Here is a 23002-nt window from a genome sequence, read left to right as displayed (position 1 = left end):
TTAATGAATTTTGGGAAAAGTGTTTTTGCACAGATATGCAGATATAAAACACACACAAAATTAACAAAAACATGTTTTCTTTCCATACGTACTTCTTAGGATAGTAATGTCTAAGTTTAAATTGATATATATTTCAGAGTTTAAAAACTGTAAGAAATTAACATATCTTTGCAGTTACATTCAAGATACAAACATTTATTATCCTAAAATTGGAAATACTTTCTTGACATTTGTTACTCTTATTGGTAGGCTTGCATTTTTAAAAAGGTTTCCTGGGAGAAAAGACGGAAAAAAATAGTCTGTCCAGATTACCCATTATTCTTTGAACATTTAGTTAGCAGTAACAGTCTTGAAATAGCTCAATTTTGAAAACACTGATGAAATGCTGGAGTGTTACTCTTATTTTCAGGATATCTTTTTTGAAAAAGCAAACGAGTATAAGAAAAATAATTCTGTCTTGACACTGGTGGGCTGAGATACATCTATGCTGTCCACAAACTCAACATGCAAGAATGTCTGCTTTGAGAGAGATCAAAACTAATAGGTAACATGAAGCAGACAAGTCAGCTTTCCATGATGCATTCATTCCAGTGTACTTGTTAGTTCTCTGAGGTTTTACCTGTACCTCTCTGGAAAAAGATGCACACTCTAATTTCACAGATATTAAACAATGATCAATTTCTTTAGAGGTATAAAATATGCTTACCTCTTTGACCTCTCCAGTCTTAATTGCAAAGAAAAGGTTATCAACTAGAACCCAATTCTAGGCACCCCTGCTACTTGTTACGACAACAAAGAGCTATCAGTGCTTCTCAAGGGGGGGTTCACTGTAGATGGGATAATTTTGGTTGCGTGGGACTATCCCAGACACTGCAGAACATTTTAGTATACCTAGATCACCCACTGAAAACCAATACTCTTCAAGGTAACTGTGACAATCAAAAAACATACCTATACATTTCTAACTGCCCTTGTTGAGAGCCACTCAACTAGATGATTTAAGATTAATATCTCATGACTTCCACAGAAAGTACTGCTTCATCACCTTCAGTTACAATGACTGAGAGGAACATTTTGTTTAAAAGAACATTGTAATTAAACGTTATTTTGAAAAGATAAGCTGATTTCTTTAAACTCATGGTAAACTAAAAGGCTTAGATGCATAAAATGCAATACTTATTTATCCCCAAATGAACATATACATTTACAGGAAAATGACTGTGTACGTTCTTCTGGCATATCTTACCCCATTTAACTTTAGTATAAAATTATGTTCCTCTACTACATTAAGATAAAAAACACATAGCTGCTCTTGGTTAAGTTCCCTCACACCGGTGCTCCTGGAAACTGCTGCTGTCTTTGCTCCAAAACTTGCCGATTTAAGAGTTGCTGCTGTTTCTGTAAAAACTGCACTACTTCTGGACTTCTTAGTAATGACTTAAAAAAAGAAAAAAATATATTAATTATGTATTAATATCATTATTCTCATGTCATTAAATTGTATTCATGCTACGGAATTACTCTGATATGTCCCTACTGAAGATACAATATGCTTACAAAACAAAGCATGACTGAATTAAATTCATTTTTACATCTGGTGCACTGCAATTAAACTTCAAACTAATAATAATAATAAAAAAAGATGTCATACATCAAAATATTAAAACCTAAAAATAATGATGTTATTGGTGGCTTTCAGCACAAAAGAAAATGCTTTAATCAATACGCCAATATATGACGCAAGCACGTAACAGCAAACAGCCAAGCCCAACACTGGCCCAGGATTACAGCAAGAATTTAAAAAAAAAAAGGAAATAAAGTGGGACCATACATGAAAAGGGCGGTTAAGTACCAGTTTGGAAATACACCTAAGACTCGTACTACTAAAACTCATGTCTCTCCCATTGACCTACTAAGTCTTCAAGCAGAAATTAAAAATTAGTGCGTGCATATACATGTATATATGCATATATATATATCTGTATTTGTGTGTATATACATTTGTATACAAATATATATATAAAATATATAAAAAAAATTTTTTATATATATATATATAAAAAAATTTTATATATTTTATATATAATATATATAAAAAAATTTTATATATTTTATATATAATATATATAAAAAAATTTTATATATTTTATATATAATATATATAAAAAATTTTTTATATATTTTATATTATATATAATATATATAAAAAATTTTTTATATATTTTATATTATATATAATATATATAAAAAAATTTTTATATATATTTTATATATATATTTGTATACAAATGTATATACACACAAATACAGATATATATATGCATATATACATGTATATGCACACACTAATTTTTAATTTCTGCTTGAAGACTTAGTAGGTCAATGGGAGAGACATGAGTTTTAGTAGTACGAGTCTTAGATATTTATATACATATAAATATAATATTAGCACATTACTAAAATTTCAGAAAAGAATACAACTGCTCTAAAACAACAATGTGTTTTTGTAAACTTGCCATTTTTAAATATAGCTATAATCATACAGGAAACCTTGCTGGCGTAGTGGTTAAGTGCTAAGGCTGCTAACCAAAGGGTCGGCAGTTCGAACCCGCCAGGTACTCTTTGGAAACTCTATGGGGCAGTTCTACTCTATCCTATAGGGTCGCTATGAGTTGGAATCGACTCGATGGCACTGTGTTTGGTTTTTTGGTTTTGGTATAATTATACAACAAATAGACTATGGTTAATATTTTTTACTAAATTTAAAAAAATCTTTGGCCCCAATAAATTGAAAAAGATGAGCCAAATAAAGTGGAAATGCTATCATTAAATACTAATTTTAAGATTCAGTATTATATCATAGTGTAAATAGTTTTGTTTAAAAGTCATTTTAAAGATTGCCTAATATTCTATTAAGTAAGTGTACAACAATCTATTTAGCTGTTATGAGATTACTGGACATTTAGGTTGTTTCAACGATTTTACTATTTATGATAAATACATTCAGGAAACATCTTTATGCATACACAATTTTATCCATATTTAGGATTTATTTTCTATGAATGTCTTCATATAAGTGATTTCTGAGTCTAATGGGATGACCATTATAAAGACTCCTGATACATATCGCCAATCTGCTTTCTGAAAGTGTTGCATCAAGACAAGATGCCATCAACAAACGAGAGTGCCCATTTCAGTGAGCCCTCCACATCACTGTGTTTCATTTAAATAATTTCACTAATTGTTACCGTAATTTTATTGTGTGAATGTTGCAGATACTGAATACCTCTCCATATCATTTAACAGTAATTGAGGGACAGATTACCCAATAAGCAACGTCCCAGTGCTCGGGCTTAATTGTGCTCACTTACTAATACTTCGTGCAATTTCAACTAGTTTTCATGTTAAAGATGTGGTGAAACCCAGGTGAAACTGTGCACTATGGATTAGTAAATAAGCACAATTAGACCAAACGTTCCTTGCTGATTGTAAGCCAGGGCATACCAGGCTTACTGATTAACCCGCCCCAGTAGTACTTCTATGAGTCAGAATCGTCTTCATGGCAATGGGTTTGGTTTTTTTGGTTGGTAGTACTTCTACTTTTTTTTCCTACTTATATCTTTTGCAATGTTTGGAGGCCAACATTTTTCCTTATCAATTTATATGAATATTTAATATAATAAAAAATAAACCATATTAATCATAGTTTTTTATATTTGCTGCAAATATTTTTTCCTGTGACTTTGCATTTTTATTTTTGCCACTGATTTTGACATATGCTGTGCATTTTTATGTAATAAAATTTATAATCTTCTCTTTGTGATTGTGTCTACTACTTTTAAGCTAGAACATTTTCATTTCAGATTTTTGAGATATTTAAAGTCCCAATTCTATTTTGTTCTTTTTAAAGAAAAATATAAAACTCTTTATCAGGGATGTGATGAATTAAAATTTTTTCCTCAAATTATTATTCAATTATTCCAATATTTTTTGAATAATCTCTCCTTTCCTGATTGAGTTCTGATGCCTTCTATCAAATTTATTATAGGGATCCTTACTGAATTATACCTCAATACCATTAAAGCATTATTCAACCAGTCCCAAAATTCAATAAAAGGAGAGTGTTTTAAAATCCCATCTTGCTTAGACAGTCAAGGTATTGTCAATGAAGAAATAGGATTAAAAGTGCCCCTACTCATACAGTCTTCAGAGATTATGAGATTCCAGTGTGCGCCGGCAAAGAGGCTCAGTTCAATTCTGACAACCAGTTTAACAAGCTTTAAAATCTCAAAGATCTAAATAGTTTCATTTATAACAAACAAGTCTGTGAACAGATTTATAACTACTTTACAAACAGATATTTACCAGCCTTTTTTGATTTAACACTTGTTCTAAAAGAGTAGGTCTTGTAGGACGATCCCCAAAAGATCCTGTTCTTTGTTTAACAATGGAGAGTATGTTATCTGCATTTTCCTGGGATAAATGACAAAAATGCAAATGGTTAACAGTTAACATAGTATAACAATCCACTATTACAGGCATTTCAATGATACAATGACCAAAACCAGGTCTTTGATTTTTCTTCCTTCTTTTTGCCCAGTCCCTGTGGGACTTCAGGAAAGCCATTCATTAAGTCCCAGTGTTTTTTTTTTTAAGATGCTGACAGTTACACTCTTCCTCCCTCACTTCCTCTTCCTCTGTACCCACAAAAACCCAGTGCCGTGGAGTCGATTCTGACTCATAGCAACCCTACAGGACAGAGTTGAACTGCCCCATAGAGTTTCCAAGGAGCACCTGGCGGATTCAATTACGGATTAGTAAACTGTAGCACTTAAGGTTTAAGCCCAGAATTTCCAACCAGGTTCCTCAGTCTTTTGACCCAAGATAATAGCATGGCAGAAGTATGGAGGAAAGGGCAAGGAATCACCTGTGAGGTATTTTCAGTATTAGAAAAATGTTCAGTAGAAATTGAGCAATCTTTTCATATAAAACTATTCAGGTTGAAAAATAGTCTTTGTATGGGATCCATGAACTCAGTAGTAACTTACATATTGCTAACAAGACACTCTCATTGATAGTTTTTTGTCCAATTCACAGAAAACAAAGGAGGAGGGGTAATGAACTGTTTAAAAAAAAAAAAATGCTTTCAATATTTGAAGCCACTAGGAGAAAAATGACAAACTGGCTCTTTGCTGATAAAAAGACTGGAAATCACTGGCATAAATAATCCCTAGATACTCCTAAAATTATGCCATTACTCTGAGAAACCATTACCCAAACAACATCAGCAACACTTATGACCAAATATGAATCCCAAGTTATCTGAAAGAATCTTAAATACTTATGATTTTCCTGGCAAAACAAAAAATTCTATTAACTGAAACTGTTACTCTTATAAAACCATAATACAATACACGCCATATGCAAAAATTCTGACTAAAATATAAGACTATAAATATTTTACCATGAAGTACTAATATATGAATTTACTCATCTCTATTCTTCATTTAGGATGTTATCTAAGCTGTTTCTTCTCTTGGCCTCCTCTCTACTGGCCTCTATGTTATTAGAATATCCCCTTTACCTCCTCTATCACGAGAAGTTAACTAATCTGATGTAGAAAAAAAAGTTCCATCCCTAAACATTTTAGACCTCAAAATATAACAAGTTGTACAAAGAGTACTCTAATATCCAGAGAAAACAAAAATAATTTCTTTCTCCCATAGGACTACCTCTATTTATGGGACTGTTTCATTTGGACATGTAAGATAAATGCATGCTGAAACTGACTTGGCGGTGAAGTGCCCTAAATCCTCACAACCCCAAACAAAGGAATATGTAGAACGAGAATGTTAGTATCACAAAATCATAGAAACTTGTAGTTGAAATACCTTGAGTCATCTAGTACAATCTTCTACAATTTTTGAAAGCTTCTTGTCCTAGGGAATTGACAATATTTTGAGGCATCCATTTTGGTTTTGAATTGCTCTAACACTTAGGCAGCTTTTACTTAGGATGAGCTGAAATACACATCCTTGTGATGTCCACCTAAGAGTCCTAGTTTCTTCAGAACTATACAAAATAAATCTACCGCTTCTACCAAAGAACAGCCTTTCAGATATTTAAGGATAATTAACACAGTCCACACAGGTGAAGTTTTTTACCCTCATCTCCTTTATCTGTCCCTCACATAGCCCAGTTCCTAGATACATGAACTAAATATTACATACACGCTTGTTCCTTAACTGTGACTTATGTAAGAAACACATTTTACATACCTTAAATTCTCATCTTGCTGTTCACACCCTGGCAGACGATCCCCCTCACCACCTATGAGACATGCTGTTAACGATCTACCAAAAACCAAAGAAACCAAACCCATTGCCATTGAGTCGAGTCTAACTCACAGAAACCCTATAGGACAGAGTAGAACCGCCCCACAGAGTTTCCAAGCCTGTAATCTTTACGGAACCAGACTGCCACATTTTTCTCCCCTGGAGTGGCTCGTGGGTTCGAACCATCAACCTTTTCGGTGAACAGCCAAGTGTGCTTAACCACTGCATGCCAGGGCTCCTTATAATGACCTAAAGAGTCTCTAAATCTATAGTCAATTGATTTCAATCCACCCTATCAGACTAAAAAAAAAAAAATTGCTGTTGATTCCAACTCCTAGTGGTCCTACAGGACAGAGGAGAACGTCCCCATAGGGTTTCCAAGGAACGGCTGGTGGATTCAAACTGCCAGCCTTTTGGTTAGCAGCCAAGCTCTTAACCACTGCACCACCAGGGCCCCATCTGATTAGGACCCCAAAACACCTTGAGCCCACAGTGGCTCCCTAATTACAAACTCAAACCAAACCAGTTACCATGGAGTTGCTTCCAACTCATGGCAGCCCCATGTGTGTCAGAGTAGAACTGTGCTCTACAGGGTTTTCAGTGGCTAATTTTCCAGAAGCTGATCACCAGGACTTTTTTCCGAGGCACCTCTGGGTGGACTCGACACCCAACCTTTCAGTTAGCAGCCAAGCACATGGACACAATAAATACTACCTAATTAGAAATCTTCATTTAAAGACATAAAACTCAAATCCCATACCCTGGCATTCAATACTCATACAAAAATTGGCTTCAACCTATCTCTCCAAATTTATCTTTCATGAATTTTCCAAACATTCCACTTTAGCTAGAATGGTCTACTTGCTATCTTCCACACGTGGCACCTGCATTTCTACTCTTCCTTTCTTTCTAAAATGCTCTTCCTTTTACCTACCAGAATTCTAGAAAAGCAGCATAAACCAAAAAAAAAAAAAAAAAACCATTGCTGTCACGTCGATTCCCACTCATAGCAACCGTATAGGACAGAGTAGAACTGCCCCATACGGTTTCCAAGGAGCGCCTGGTAGAAAAGCAGCATAAGATGGGGAAAAAAGTGATGCTCTAGAATAAGAATGTTTGGGTTGGAGTACTTGCTGGGCTGTATGAACTCACCTTTCTGTGCTTTGGTGTCTATGAATATAAAATATAGTGCCTATGTCTTTGCAGAAGGGTTGTAAGAATCCATTTATACCTTAGCACAGTGTCTGGTGCACAGAAATTTAGCTAAGAATAAACTATTAGCCATCCTTTCTGGTTTTATTGAATTGTATTTCCTCTGTAAAGCCTTCCATTCCAGAGTATCAGCCTGCAACGATCTATTGCCCTCTAACTTCCTAAAGCAGTACTACATATTTGGGCCTTATCTATCCTGACTGCCTGTTAGTAACTTTCCTTTACACTCAGTTCAACAAACACAAAGACTTACAGCTCTGTGTAACCTCCTCAGAACCTGGGAAAGTGTTCCACAATAAAAGACAAATGGCTATTATTTGTTGCTTTTAGCAATTAATTCTCTCCCTTAAAAATCATGCAATACCAAAAACCAAACCTGTTGCCATGGAGTTGATTCTGGCTCATGGTGACCCCATGTGTTTGTTACAGAGTAGAACTGAGTTCCATGAGGTTTTCTTGGCTGTAATCTTTACGGAAATAGATGGCTAGGCCTGTTTCACAGTGCCACGGAGTGAGTACAAACTGCCTGTATTTAGGTTAGTAGACAAGCTCAGATGACTTGTGCCACCCAGGGACTTTTTGGTAAGAGTACATCAATTGAAAACATTCTCACGCACATGGGGCTGCCATGAGTCTGAACTGACTCCATGGCAACAGGTGTTGTTTTTGTTTTTTTAATCTTACGAAGTAGATTGCCAGGGCTTTTTTCCATGGTGCTGCTGGGTGGACTCGAGTCACCAAACTTTTGGTTAGTAGAAGGGCACAAAATGTTTGTACCACCCAGGGACCTTAAAAAATCATTCAAATTATTATTATCATTATTATTATTATTTTTTATACGTTGACAGTGATTTTTTTAATTAACTTTTATTAAGCTTCAAGTGAACATTTGCAAATCCAATCAGTCTGTCACATATAAGTTTACATACATCTTACTCCCTTCTCCCACTTGCTCTCCCCCTATTGAGTCAGCCCTTTCAGTCTCTCCTTTCGTGACAATTTTGCCAGCTTCCCTCTCTCTCTATCCTCCCATCCCCCCTCCAGACAAGAGTTGCCAACACACTCTCAAGTGTCCAGCTGATTTAATTAGCTCACTCTTCATCAGCATCTCTCTCCCCCCCGCTGACCAGTCCCTTTCATGTCTGATGAGTTGTCTTCGGGGATGGTTCCTGTCCTGTGCCAACAGAAGGTTTGGGGAGCATTGCCGCCGGGATTCCTCTAGTCGCAGTCAGACCATTAAGTATGGTCTTTTTATGAGAATTTGGGGTCTGCATCCCACTGATCTCCTGCTCCCTCCGGAGTCCTCTGCTGTGCTCACTGTCAGGGCAGTCATCGATTGTGGCCGGGCACCAACTAGTTCTTCTGGTCTCAGGATGATGTAGGTCTCTGGTTCATGTGGCCCTTTCTGTCTCTTGGGCTCTTAGTTGTCGTGTGACCTTGGTGTTCTTCATTCTCCTTTGCTCCAGGTGGGTTGAGACCAATTGATGCATCTTAGGTGGCCGCTTGTTAGCATTTAAGACCCCAGATGCCACATTTCAAAGTGGGATGCAGAATGTTTTCATAGTAGAATTATTCTGCCTATTGACTTAGAAGTCCCCTCAAACCATGTTCCCCAGACCCCCGCCCCTGCTCCGCTGACCTTTGAAGCATTCATTTTATCCCGGAAACCTCTTTGCTCTTAGTCCAGTCCAATTCGGCTGACCTTCCTTGTATTGAGTGTTGTCTTTCCCTTCACCCAAAGCAGTTCTTATCTACTGATTGATCAATAAAAAACCCTCTCCCTCCCTCCCTCCCTCCCGCCTTCGTAACCACAAAAGTATGTGTTCTCCGTTTTTTCTATTTCTCAAGATCTTATAATAGTGGTCTTATACAATATTTGTCCTTTTGCCTCTGACTCATTTCGCTCAGCATAATGCCTTCCAGGTTCCTCCATGTTATGAAATGTTTCACAGATTCGTCACTGTTCTTTATCGATGCGTAGCATTCCATCGTGTGAATATACCACAATTTATTTACCCATTCATCCACTGACGGACACCTTGGTTGCTTCCAGCTTTTTGCTATTGTAAACAGAGCTGCAATAAACATGGGTGTGCATATATCTGTTTGTATGAAGGCTCTTGTATCTCTAGGGTATATTCCGAGGAGTGGGATTTCTGGGTTGTATGGTAGTTCTATTTCTAACTGTTTAAGATAACGCCAGATAGATTTCCAAAGTGGTTGTACCATTTTACATTCCCACCAGCAGTGTATAAGAGTTCCAATCTCTCCACAGCCTCTCCAACATTTATTGTGTTTTTTGGATTAATGCCAGCCTAGTTGGTGTGAGATGGAATCTCATCGTAGTTTTAATTTGCATTTCTCTAATGGCTAATGATCGGGAGCATTTTCTCATGTATCTGTTGGCTGCCTGAATATCTTCTTCAGTGAAATGTGTGTTCATATTCTTTGCCCACTTCTTGATTGGGTTGTTTGTCTTTTTGTGGTTGAGTTTTGACAGAATCATGTAGATTTTAGAGATCAGGCACTGGTCGGAGATGTCATAGCTGAAAATTCTTTCCCAGTCTGTAGGTGGTCTTTTTACTCTTTTGGTGAAGTCTTTAGATGAGCATAGGTGTTTGATTTTTAGGAGCTCCCAGTTATCTGGTTTCTCTTCATCATTTTTGGTAATGTTTTGTATTCTGTTTATGCCCTGTATTAGGGCTCCTAGGGTTGTCCCTATTTTTTCTTCCATGATCTTTATCGTTTTAGTCTTTATGTTTAGGTCTTTGATCCCCTTGGAGTTAGTTTTTGTGCATGGTGTGAGGTATGGGTCCTGTTTCATTCTTTTGCAAATGGATATCCAGTTATGCCAGCCCCATTTGTTAAAAAGATTATCTTTTCCCCAATTAACTGACACTGGTCCTTTGTCAAATATCAGCTGCTCACACATGGATGGATTTATATCTGGGTTCTCAATTCTGTTCCATTGGTCTATGTGCCTGTTGTTGTACCAGTACCAGGCTGTTTTGACTACTGTGGCTGTATAATAGGTTCTGAAATCAGGTAGAGTGAGACCTCCCACTTTCTTCTTCTTTTTCAGTAATGCTTTGCTTATCCGGGGCTTCTTTCCCTTCCATATGAAATTGGTGATTTGTTTCTCTATCCCCTTAAAATATGACATTGGAATTTGGATTGGAAGTGTGTTATATGTATAGATGGCTTTTGGTAGAACAGACATTTTTACTATGTTAAGTCTTCCTATCCGTGAGCAAGGTATGTTTTTCCACTTAAGTATGTCCTTTTGAATTTCTTGTAGTAGAGCTTTGTAGTTTTCTTTGTATAGGTCTTTTACATCCTTGGTAAGACTTATTCCTAAGTATTTTATCTTCTTGGGGGCTACTGTGAATGGTATTGATTTGGTTATTTCCTCTTCGGTGTTCTTTTTGTTGATGTAGAGGAATCCAAGTGATTTTTGTATGTTTATTTTATAACCTGAGACTCTGCCAAACTCTTCTATTAGTTTCAGTAGTTTTCTGGAGGATTCCTTAGGCTTTTCTGTGTATAAGATCATGTCATCTGTAAATACTGATACCTCTACTTCCTCCTTGCCAATCCGGATACCCTTTATTTCTTTGTCTAGCCTAATTGCCCTGGCCAGGACTTCAAGTACGATGTTGAATAAGAGCGGTGATAAAGGGCATCCTTGTCTGGTTCCCGTTCTCAAGGGAAATGCTTTCAGGTTCTCTCCATTTAGAGTGATATTGGCTGTTGGCTTTGCACAGATGCCCTTTATTATGTTGAGGAATTTTCCTTCAATTCCTATTTTGGTAAGAGTTTTTATCATAAATGGGTGTTGAACTTTGTCAAATGCCTTTTCTGCATCGATTGGTAAGATCATGTGGTTTTTATCTTTTATTTATGTGATGGATTACATTAATGGTTTTTCTGATATTAAACCAGCCTTGCATACCTGGTATAAATCCCACTTGATCAGGGTGAATTATTTTTTTGATGTGTTGTTGGATTCTATTGGCTAGAATTTTGTTGAGGATTTTTGCATCTATGTTCATGAGCGATATAGGTCTGTAATTTTCTTTTTTTGTAATGTCTTTACCCTGTTTTGGTATCAGGGAGATGGTGGCTTCATAGAATGAGTTGGGTAGTATTCCGTCCTTTTCTATGCTTTGGAATACCTTCAGTAGTAGTGGTGTTAAGTCTTCTCTGAAAGTTTGGTGGAACTCTGCAGTGAAGCCATCCGGGCCAGGGCTTTTTTTTGTTGGGAGTTTTTTGATTACCGTTTCAATCTCTTTTTTTGTTACGGGTCTATTTAGTTGTTCTACTTCTGAATGTGTTAGTTTAGGTAGGTAGCGTTTTTCCAAGAATTCATCCATTTCTTCTAGGTTTTCAAATTTGTTAGAGTACAATTTTTCGTAGTAATCTGAAATGATTCTTTTAATTTCATTTGGTTCTGTTGTGATGTGGTCCTTCTCGTTTCTTATTCGGGTTATTTGTTTCCTTTCCTGTATTTCTTTAGTCAGTCTAGCCAATGGTTTATCAATTTTGTTAATTTTTCAAAGAACCAGCTTATGGTTTTGTTAATTCTTTCAATTCTTTTTCTGTTCTCTAATTCATTTAGTTCAGCTCTAATTTTTATTATTTGTTTTTTTCTGGTGCCTGATGGGTTCTTTTGTTGCTCACTTTCTATTTGTTCAAGTTGTCGGGACAGTTCTCTGATTTTGGCTCTTTCTTCTTTTTGTATGTGTGCATTTATCGATATAAATTGGCCTCAGAGCACTGCTTTTGCTGTGTCCCAGAGGTTTTGATAGGAAGTATTTTCATTCTCGTTGCATTCTATGAATTTCCTTATTCCCTGCTTGATATCTTCTATAACCCAGTCTTTTTTCAGGAGGGTACTGTTCATTTTGCAAGTATTTGATTTCTTTTCCCTAGTTTTTCTGTTATTGATTTCTAGTTTCATTGCCTTGTGGTCTGAGAAGATGCTTTGTAATATTTCGATGTTTTGGACTCTGCAAAGGTTTGTTTTATGACCTAATATGTGGTCTATTCTAGAGAATGTTCCATGTGCGCTAGAAAAAAAAGTATACTTTGCAGCAGTTGGGTGGAGAATTCTGTATAAGTCTATGAGGTCAAGTTGGTTGATTGTTGTAAGTAGGTCTTTCGTGTCTCTATTGAGCTTCTTACTGGATGTCCTGTCCTTCTCCGAAAGTGGTGTGTTGAAGTCTCCTACTATAAATGTGGAGGTGTCTATCTCACTTTTCAATTCTGTTAAAATTTGATTTATGTATCTTGCAGCCCTGTCATTGGGTGCATAAATATTTGATATGGTTATGTCTTCCTGATCAATTGTCCCTTTTATCATTATATAGTGTCCTTCTTTATCCTTTGTGGTGGATTTAAGGCTAAAGTCTATTTTGTCAGAAATTAATACTGCTACTCCTCTTCTTTTTTGCTTATTGTTTGCTTGATATATTTTTTTCCATCCTTTGAGTTTTAGTTTGTTTGTGTCTCTAAGTCTAAGGTGTGTCTCTTGTAGGCAGCATATAGATGGATCGTGTTTCTTTATCCAGTCCGTGACTCTCTGTCTCTTCATTGGTGCATTTAGTCCATTTACATTCAGCGTAATTATAGATAAATAAGTTTTTAATGCTGTCATTTTGATGCCTTTTCATGTGTGTTGTTGGCCATTTCATTTTTCCACATACTTTTTTGTGCTGAGACATTTTTCTTAATAAATTGTGAGATTCTCATTTTCATAGTGTTTGACTTTATGTTAGTTGAGTCGTTACGTTTTTCTTGGCTTTTATCTTGAGTTATGGAGTTGATATTCCTTTTTGTGGTTACCTTATTATTTACCCCTATTTTTCTAAGTAAAAACCTAACTTGTATCGTTCTATATCGCCTTGTATCACTCTCCATATGGCAGTTCAATGCCTCCTGTATTTAGTCCGTCTTTTTGATTGTGATCTTTTACCTATTGACTTCCATGATTCCGTTATGTGTATTATTTATTTATGTATTTAAATTAATCTTAATTTGTTTGTTTTTGTGATTTCCCTATTTGAGTTGATATCAGGACGTTCTGTTTTGTGACCTTGTATTGTGCTGGTACCTGATATTATTGGTTTTCTGACCAAACAATCTCCTTTAGCATTTCTTGTAGCTTTGGTTTGGTTTTTGCAAATTCTCTAAACTTGTGTTTATCTGTAAATATCTTAATTTCGCCTTCATATTTCAGAGAGAGTTTTGCTGGATATATGATCCTTGGCTGGCAGTTTTTCTCCTTCAGTGTTCTGTGTATGTCGTCCCATTTCCTTCTTAGCTGCATGGTTTCTGCTGAGTAGTCTGAACTTATTGATTCTCCCTTGAAGGAAACCTTTCTTTTCTCCCTGGCTGCTTTTAAAATTTTCTGTTTATCTTTGGTTTTGGCAAGTTTGATGATAATATGTCTTGGTGTTTTTCTTTTTGGATCAATCTTAAATGGGGTTCGATGAGCATCTTGGATAGATATCCTTTCGTCTTTCATGATGTCAGGGAAGTTTTGTGTCAGGAGTTCTTCAACTATTTTCTCTGTGTTTTCTGTCCCCCCTCCCTGTTCTGGGACTCCAGTCACCCGCAGGTTATCCTTCTTGATAGAGTCCCACATGATTCTTAGGGTTTCTTCTTTTTTTTTCATTCTTTTCTCTGATTTTTTTTCAGCTATATTGGTGTTGATTCCCTGGTCCTCCAGATGTCCCAGTCTGCAGTCTAATTGCTCGAGCCTGCTCCTCTGACTTCCTATTGCATTGTCTAATTCTGTAATTTTATTGTTAATCTTTTGGATTTCTACATGCTGTCTCTCTATGGATTCTTGCAACTTATTAATTTTTCCACTATGTTCTTGAATAATCTTTTTGAGTTCTTCAACAGTTTTATCAGTGTGTTCCTTGGCTTTTTCTGCAGTTTGCCTTATTTCGTTTGTGATGTCTTGAAGCATTCTGTAAATTAGTTTTTTATATTCTGTATCTGATAATTCCAGGATTGTATCTTCCTTTGGAAAGATTTTGATTCTTTTGTTTGGGGGGTTGGAGAAGCTGTCATGGTCTGCTTCTTTAAGTGGTTTGATATGGATTGCTGTCTCTGAGCCATCACTGGGAAACTAGTTTTTCCAGAAAATCTGCTAAAAAAAAATGCAGTCAGATCCCTATCAGGGTTCTCCCTCTGGCTCAGGCTATTCAGATGTTAATGGAGCCGCCTGTGGAGGCTGGGGGAGGGATCAGAGAGCTAGGAGAGTAGCACCTCAGAATATAGCCAGAGTTGCTTGTCTTGCTTGGAATGACTATTATATCTGAGATTTCCGCGGGGCGCGTCGCCTATGTGTGCTGGCTGTGTGGAGATTGCCCCCGGGGGGTCTGGCCCGCTGGAGTCACAGTCAGATCCTCCGCTATCAGCCCCACCCCCAAGGTTAAGGTTCCCCTACTAGGACGGTGCACTCCCGACTCCAAAATCAGAAGCTGCCTCCCGGGGACTCCCCGTCCCACCAGCCGTGTCGCTGCGCCACCCCCGCGAACCGGCTGGCTCCCCCCCCGGGGTCAGCTCAGGAGAGCGGAGCAGCTCCCCGCGCCTGCGCCGCGACTGCGCGTCCCGGCTGGGATGCCGCTCTCCCCGCTCCAAGACCAGCCACTGCCTCCCGGGGACTTCTTCCACCGGCTGTGCCACCACGCCGGCCGCACGATCTGGCTAGGCCCCCCCCCGGGGTCAATTCAGGGGCATGGAGCTGCTCCCCGTGCTCACGCCACATGCGCGGCCCGCCAAAATCCCGGCGGGACGACTCCCCGGCTGGGACGCTGAACTCCCCGCTCCAAGACCAGTCACTGCCTCCTGGGGACTTCTCCCACCAGCTGCGCCGCCACGCCGCCCGCGCGAACCGGCTAGGCCCCTCCCGGAATGAGTTCGGGGGCTAGGGCTGGGCCCCTTGTCTGTGCCATCTGCCCCCCTGGGCTCTGCCCCCAATCGGGCTCCGAAGGTCACCTGACTGGTACGCTGGCTCCAGGCTCTGAAAACAATCGCTGTCTCCCCGTATTTGTTCGTTCTCCGTCTCTAAATCTGTTTTTGTTGTTCAGAGTTTGTAGATTGTTATGTATGTGATCGATTCACTTGTTTTTCCGAGTCTTTGTTGCAAGAGGGATCCACGGTAGCGTCCACCTAGTCCGCCATCTTGGCCCCGCCTCTGAAATTATTTTAAGGTAGGGAAATCATTAAGACTTTTTTCAGGGGGAATGTGGGTAACTGTAATTCAGTATCTACTTTCCTTTTATACATTTTCCTCAAACTATAGATGTAAATGCTGGTACTTAAAAAATGAAAGTTGCCATAAGTAAAGTAATACTTCCTTAAAAAGAAGTAATATCAGAGGAGGAAGAGCCAACGTGGCCCTATAGACAGAAGCACCATGCCATCTCTCTGCAGCACAGACCAAAAAACTAAGTAAAATAGATATAAATGTCAATCCTGGAACCTTCAAATGAAGCGCAAAGAACTCAATCGAGCAGCGAATGGAATAAGAAACTGATGGAGAACAGAGAACGAGGGAAGCTACGCAGTGGAGGTTCCCTAACAGCTAACATGGCACAGATTTGCCATCTTGGACCTCAGCCACCAAGAATGCAGACAGGGAGTACAGGAAAGCAGCTTCAAGGAGATCCCAGCAGGAGACAGCTGGGTAACCAGGGATACACGCTTTCTCACCCGCACCCTTCTTCCTTGTACAAGACCTCCGCCGCTTTTTAGTGGGCCACAGTTGCTCAGTCGGAGAGACACCAGCTCACTGGCACCTGGATTCGCCATCCTGGACCTCAGCCACCAAGGATCACAGACAGGGAGTACAGGAAGGCAACTTCACGAGCTCCTAACAGGAGACAGGTCACTTGCTCTGCACATCACATCCTCTCCCTTCCCTACTGACTATCTGCACTGAGTGTCGAGCCCCTAAGCAACATCAACACGGTCCCCAGGTCCCACCCTGCATTGCCCCCTAGCTCTGCCCCATTGGCTCCAGTTAGTGCCATGAACAACCCACCCCTGCCCATCCCCCCCCAGTGGAAACCAGAGCTGAGCCATGATCACCTGGACAAAGTGGGGAGAAGTATCGTGCAAGAAACAAAAGACACCCAGCCCACCTGCCCAGACACAACCAAATACGACAAAAAAGAAGGATAAAACAAACAAATCTACATTCAATAAATGAAGAAAATAATTCCTGGATGTCCTGGAGACAGGAGACAATATCAAAACATATTTTTAAAAAATGGGATAGCTCCAGAAAGCAACCAAAATAAAATACCAGATAACCTTCTTCTGGTAGAAGAAAAGACACTGGAACTACCTGATAGGGCATTTAAAAAAAAAAAAAATCAGGGAAAACACAAAGTAATGGAAGAATTCAGGAAAAAAATACAGGAACGAAATGTCAAAATAAATAAACAACTCGAAATCATACAAAAACAGCAATTAGAAACCCAAAAAGATAAATGACAAGATTTCAGAAAGGGACAGTGCAATAAAAGGTTTTAGGAGCAAACTGGAAACAATGGGAGACAGGATCAGCAAAATTGAAGACAAATCTTTGGATAGCACTGTGAGGAAAAATCAGAGAAAAGAATGAAGGAAAATGAAGAAACCCTGTGAGCAATGTGGGATACAACACAAAGCAACAATTTGTGTGTGATCATAATTCCAGAACAAAGGGGGGAATGGAAAGCACAAAGAGGATCACTGAAGATTTCCTGACAGAAAATTTCCCTAATAATCACAAAAGATGAAAAGCTGACCATCCAAGAAGCTCAGTGAACCTCATATAAGATAAACCCCAAAACAAAATCACCAACACATACCATAATCACACTTGCTAAAACCAAAGACAAAGGAAGAATCCTGACAGCAGCTGGAGAAAAATGAAAAGTCTCAAAAGGGAAACAATAAGACTAAACTCTGTTTACTCAGCAGAAGCTATGCAGGCAAGAAGGCAATGGGATGACATATATAAAACCTTGAAAGAAAAAAGCAGCCAACCAAGAATAAAATATTCTGCAAAACTCTTACTCTAATATGATGGAGAAATTAGGACATTTCCAGATAAACAAAAATTAAAGGAACATGTAAAAAACAAACCAAACTTACAAGAATGATTAAAGGTAGTCGTTTGGTTAGAGAACCAACAATAGCAGACAACAGCCTGAATCTAGGACACAGGACAGCATCAGCCAGGTATCAATCTAGGTAATTAACTCTCAAGGATAAAACAAAAGTAAAAGATTTACAAAAAGGAACTAGAAAGGTCAAGCTGTAAATGACAACAATGGTCAGGTATAGAACTATAGATAGGTATAGAACTATCAAATGGAGAGGAAGTCAAGGCATTATCAAGTAATAGAAAACAGGCTTAAACCTAGGAAAACGGGTAAATTTCAAGGTAACCACAAAGAAAGTTAACAAACTTACTCATCAAAATAAAGAAGAAAAACAAAGTCTCCATAAACACAAAATCTACAATAACAAAGACATAAATATATTAATCAAAAGATGGGAAAAAAATGTATCAATCAAACAGCAACCAAAAAAGAGTGAGGGTGGCAATACTAATCTCAGATAAAATACACTTGAAAATAAAATCTACTGTGAAAGACAAGGAAGGACATTATATAATGATTAAAGGAACAATCCACCACGAGGACATAAGCATAGTTTTTAAATATCTATGCACCCAATGACAGGGCTCCAAAATACATAAAACAAATTCTAACAGCACTGAAAAGAGAAACGGACAGTTCCACAATGTTAGTAGGAGACTTCAACACATCATTCTCAGTAAAGGAACAGAATCGAAAACCAGATGTAAATCCACCCACCTACAGTCACCTGATCTTCGAAAGACCCAAAGTCCGTTAAATGGGGAAAAGGAAGCCTTTTTAACAAATGGTGTCGGCAAAACTGAATGTCCATCTATAAAAAAACGAAACAGGAACCATACCTCACACCACACACAAAAATTAACTCAAAATGGATTTAAGATCTAAATATAAAACCAAAAACTACAAGGATCACAGAAAAAAAAACAGAGTCAACACTAGAGGCCTTAATATACAGCATAAATAAGATACAAACCATAATCAATAATACACAAACACCAGAAGATAAGCTGGATAACTGAGATCTTTTAAAAATTAAGCACTGACATTCATCAAAAGACTTCACCAAAAGAGTAAAAAGAGAACCTACAGACAGGGAAAAAATTTTTGGCTGTGACAAACGTGACAAAGGTCCAATCTGTAAAATCTACAGGAAAATCCAACATGTTTACAACGAAAAGACAAACAACTCAATTAAAAAATGGGCAAAAGATATGAACAGACACTTTACCAAAGAAGACATTCAAGTGACTAACAGACACATGAGGAAATGTGCATCATCACTAGCCATTAGAGAAATGAAAATCAAAACTACAGTGAGATACCATCTCACCTGACATTACTGGCACTAATCAAAAAAAACAGAAAGTAACAAATGTTGGAGAGGCTGCAGGGAGACTAGAACTCTTATGTACTGCTGGTGGGGGTGTAAAATGGTACAATCATTTTGGAAAATGATATGGTGCTTCCTTAAAAAGCTAGAAATAGAAATGCTACACTATCCAGCAATCCCCCTACTAGGCAACGCAACAATAAAGGACAATGATGAATCTGTTAAACATCTCACAACACGGATCAATCTTGAGGGCATTATGTAAAGTGAAACAAGTGAATCACAAAAGGACAAATACTGTTTGAGACCACTAATAAAAACTCATGAAAAGGTTTATACCCAGAAAAAACAATCTTTAATGGTTATGAGGGAAGGGAGGAGTAGGGAGGGAAAAACACTACCTAGACTATAAGTAAGTGGTAACTTTGGTGAGGGGAAAGACAGTACACAATACTGAGAAAGTCAGCATAACTTGACCAAAGCAAGGTCATGGAAGTTTCATAGACATACCCAAACTCCGTGAGGGACTGAATTACTGGGCTGAGGGCTACGGACCATGGTCTTGGGGGACATCTAGCTCAACTGGCATAAGATAGTTTATAAAGAAAATGTTCTACGTCCTACTTTGGTGAGTAGTGTCTGGGGTCTTAAAAGCTTGTGAGAGGCCATCTAAGATACTACACTGATCCCACCCCATCTGGGGCAAGGAAGAATGAAGAAAACCAAATTCACAAGGGAAAGATCAGTCCAAAGGACTAATGGACCATAACTACCACAGCCTCCACCAGACTGAGCCCAGCACAACTAGATGGTGCCCAGCTACCACCACTGACTGCTCTGACAGGGATCACAATAGCGGGTCCCGGACAGAGCTGGACAAAAACGTAGAACAAAATTCTAACTCACAAAAAAAGACCAGGCTAACTGCTCTGATAGAGACTGAAGAAACTCTGAGAGTACGGCCCCGGAACACCCTTTTAACTGAGTACTGAAGTCGCTCCTGGGGTTCACCCTTCAGCCAAAGGATTAGACAGGCCCATAAAACAAAATGAGACTAAATGGGCACATAAGCCTAGGGGCAAGGACAAGAAGAAAAGACAGGAAAGCTGGTAAGGGGGAACCCAAGGTTGAGAAGGAGAGTCATGGCATGTTGTAGGGTTGGCAACCAATGTCACAAAACAATGTGTATTAATTGTTTAATGAGAAACTAAATTGCCCTGTAAACCTTATCTAAAGAACAAGAAAAAGAGAAAAAGTAGTGTTTTTTCTCTCTGAAAAGAATTTTGAAGAGAATGGGCACCGCTAGAACAGAAGGACACACTTGATTACTTTTACTCTATAAATATAAATATCTTGATCATTTTTATTCTATATTGAGATGCTTATTTCCATAATTACTTGTAATCTACGATTTGGTAAGAGATTATTTCACAAGGATATGGGTAGAGAGAGTTTTTAACCTGAAATCAGCAGGGGTCCTCAGCCTCATGAATTTATATGCAAAATTATATACCTACATAATGTGCATTTTTCTGGGAAGAGGATTCTTTAGGATTCATCAGATTCTCAAAAAGATTAACACTCAATGGGATAAAAAAGGGAAAGAGAAGTCACTTAGTACCCTAACTAGTATGAATTATGTGCGGAATGTTGGTGACTGTCGATTTTACAAATGTTTAGATTATTAAATATATGAGTAATTCCAAAGTTTAAAATATTTATAAATGGGGCAGCTAGCTGCTCAAGTTCAGCCTGAAACGAAGTAATTTAAAGAATTTTAGAATATATCCCTAGGACAGCTTTCAGCTTTAAAAATTATCTTCTGGATAACTTTTAACAAAATTCAACTGCATTCTCTCCGCACTGAGGGATTATAGCTTTTATTAAACAGAGGAAAACAAGGGATAAAATATCTGCTTATGTGTAACAACCTTTAAGTATGCTGTTAATAAAAGCACACAGTAATAATGGCGGAGATCTGCTTAAGTGTAACAACCTTCAAGTGTGTTGTTAATAAAAGCATACCATAATAATGGCGAAGGTCTGTGGAATTTTTCTGTTTGGACATTGTAAAGTCTTTTACATCTTCACAGCAACACTATGAAGTAGACACTACTTTAATGCCCATTTTACAGATGAAGCTGAAATTTAAAGAGTTTAACAACCTGTTCAAGACCACACAGCCAGCAAAAGAAGGAGCAGGAGTTTGCAGCCTGAAGTTAACTCCTTCCGCATAGTTCAAATCTAACAGTTCAAAAGTCTTTTGAGACTAAGGCTCCATTACCAGTTCTGTTCTCCAGAAGTACTAAGAATCCGGTACTAAAAAAAGAGGTAGTGAGAGAACACTAAGAACCTAGATACTGAAAACAGAACAAGGAGAATAAAATCTGTTGTCATCCAGTGGATTCCAACTCCTAGTGAGAGTGCATGGTTTCCAAGGCCTTATGGAAGCTTTTATGGAATTTTCATGGAAGCAGACTGTCATATTTTTCTCTCACAGAGCCACAGACCTCTTCGTCCAACAGTAGACCTTTCGGTTAGCAGCCTAGCGCTTAAACCACGGCGCCACCTGTGCTCCTGTTATACTGAGAATAACCCGTTGCCGTCGAGTAGATTCCCACTCATAGTGACCCTAGAGGACAGAGTAGAACCGCCCCATAGGGTTTCCAAAGAGCGGCTGGTGTATTCAAACTGCCGACCTTTAGGGTAACAACCTCCATAGGGCTTAGCCACTGCGCCGCCAGAGCGCCAGAGAACAGGGTACTGAAAATAGGAGCGGATTACCCTCTTTTCCAAAGTACCAATTTCATCTAGGTTCTTAAGCTTTTCTGTGTACCCCTTTAGTGATGAAACATACCAATCATTTATTATCTGTCCTTCTAGCCCATACTCCAGCTCTTTCAAAGGATATGCTGATCTATCACATTTCCTTTTAAATTTATTCACCTACCAGAAGAGTGCAACACGTTAGAATAGGCTCGGAGGCACACACTAACTCTCACCACAAGCCCAGCCACTTCAGCCTGGCCCCGGGAAGGTGGCGAGGCCCTGGGAATAGGGTGTGCAATAGGAACGGGGTTTCTTCCTCCACCTCCCACTCCCCAAGGCCCAGGCTGGGGTTCCCTACCTCCAGCTTGACGCTTCCCGCGCTGGTGGCCGAGGCGGCCCCACCACAGTTGAGGGCCTGGTCGCTTTTCTTCTTTTTGTACTTGTCCTTGTACATCTTGTTGCGGTGCTTCTTGCACATCCACGGCTTACGCTGCTTGGCCACCTGGCTCGTGGTCTCGCTGCAACCCTCGTAGTTGCAGGTCTTGCTCGCGCTGCCCCCGCCGCTGCTCCGTCCCCGGGCCCCGCCGCGGCCGCCCTCGCCCCCGGAGTGGGTTTCCTCGTCCTCCAGATCCTCCAAGCTGGCCGTGCTCTCGCCGCCGCCCGGGGGGTCCGAGGCGTCCAGCAGCTCCGTTTCGTCGTCGCCTGCCTCCTCCTCGCCATCCCCCGCCACCTCACACAGGTACCTGACGGGCCGCCCCGCTGCGGCCGCTGCCTCGTCCTGCGCTCCACAGGGGCGCATCACCAGCAGGGTCAGCTGCGGGGCCCGAGCCGCGCCGGGGACCGCGGAGGCTGCGTCGATCCCCGGGCCCTCATCGACACTCTGCACCTCCGTGCTGCAGAGCCTCGGCCGGGGCCCAAGACCCCCACCTCTTCAGCGCCTGCCGCGCCCAAAAGCACTCCGCACACCGAGGACCAGGACGCGCAGCAGGAAGAGGCGCTGCGCCCCAAGGCCTACCGACTGCGCATGTGCGGCTGCACAGTCTGCGCTCGGTGGCGATTGGAGGCCTGACGTTCCTGGGGGGCGGGGCCGAGCGTTGACTTCTGGGGAGTGACTGCGCACGTGCGGCTGAGGCGCTCCCTGCGGATGGGGGGGTAATGGCGGAAGTTTTGGTGTAACTGGGGTTGCG

General features: G+C 39.6%; 1 protein-coding gene across 1 annotated transcript; it reads right to left on the bottom strand.

Moving 5' to 3' along the window:
- On the bottom strand, positions 1-22746 carry RFXAP (regulatory factor X associated protein; the record flags this gene model as incomplete). The annotated part of the gene is made up of 3 exons (XM_049853187.1): positions 1-1437; positions 4366-4473; positions 22174-22746. Coding segments are annotated over 3 exons (792 nt in total), but the record flags the coding sequence as incomplete, so codon positions are not given.
- Between the last annotated feature and the right edge of the window lie 256 nt (positions 22747-23002).

Source organism: Elephas maximus, chromosome 14 (genome assembly GCF_024166365.1).
Source record: "Elephas maximus indicus isolate mEleMax1 chromosome 14, mEleMax1 primary haplotype, whole genome shotgun sequence".
NCBI lineage: Eukaryota > Metazoa > Chordata > Mammalia > Proboscidea > Elephantidae > Elephas > Elephas maximus.
The sequence above is the reverse complement of the archived record's forward strand: the minus strand, read 5'-3'. Positions and strand labels throughout refer to the sequence as shown.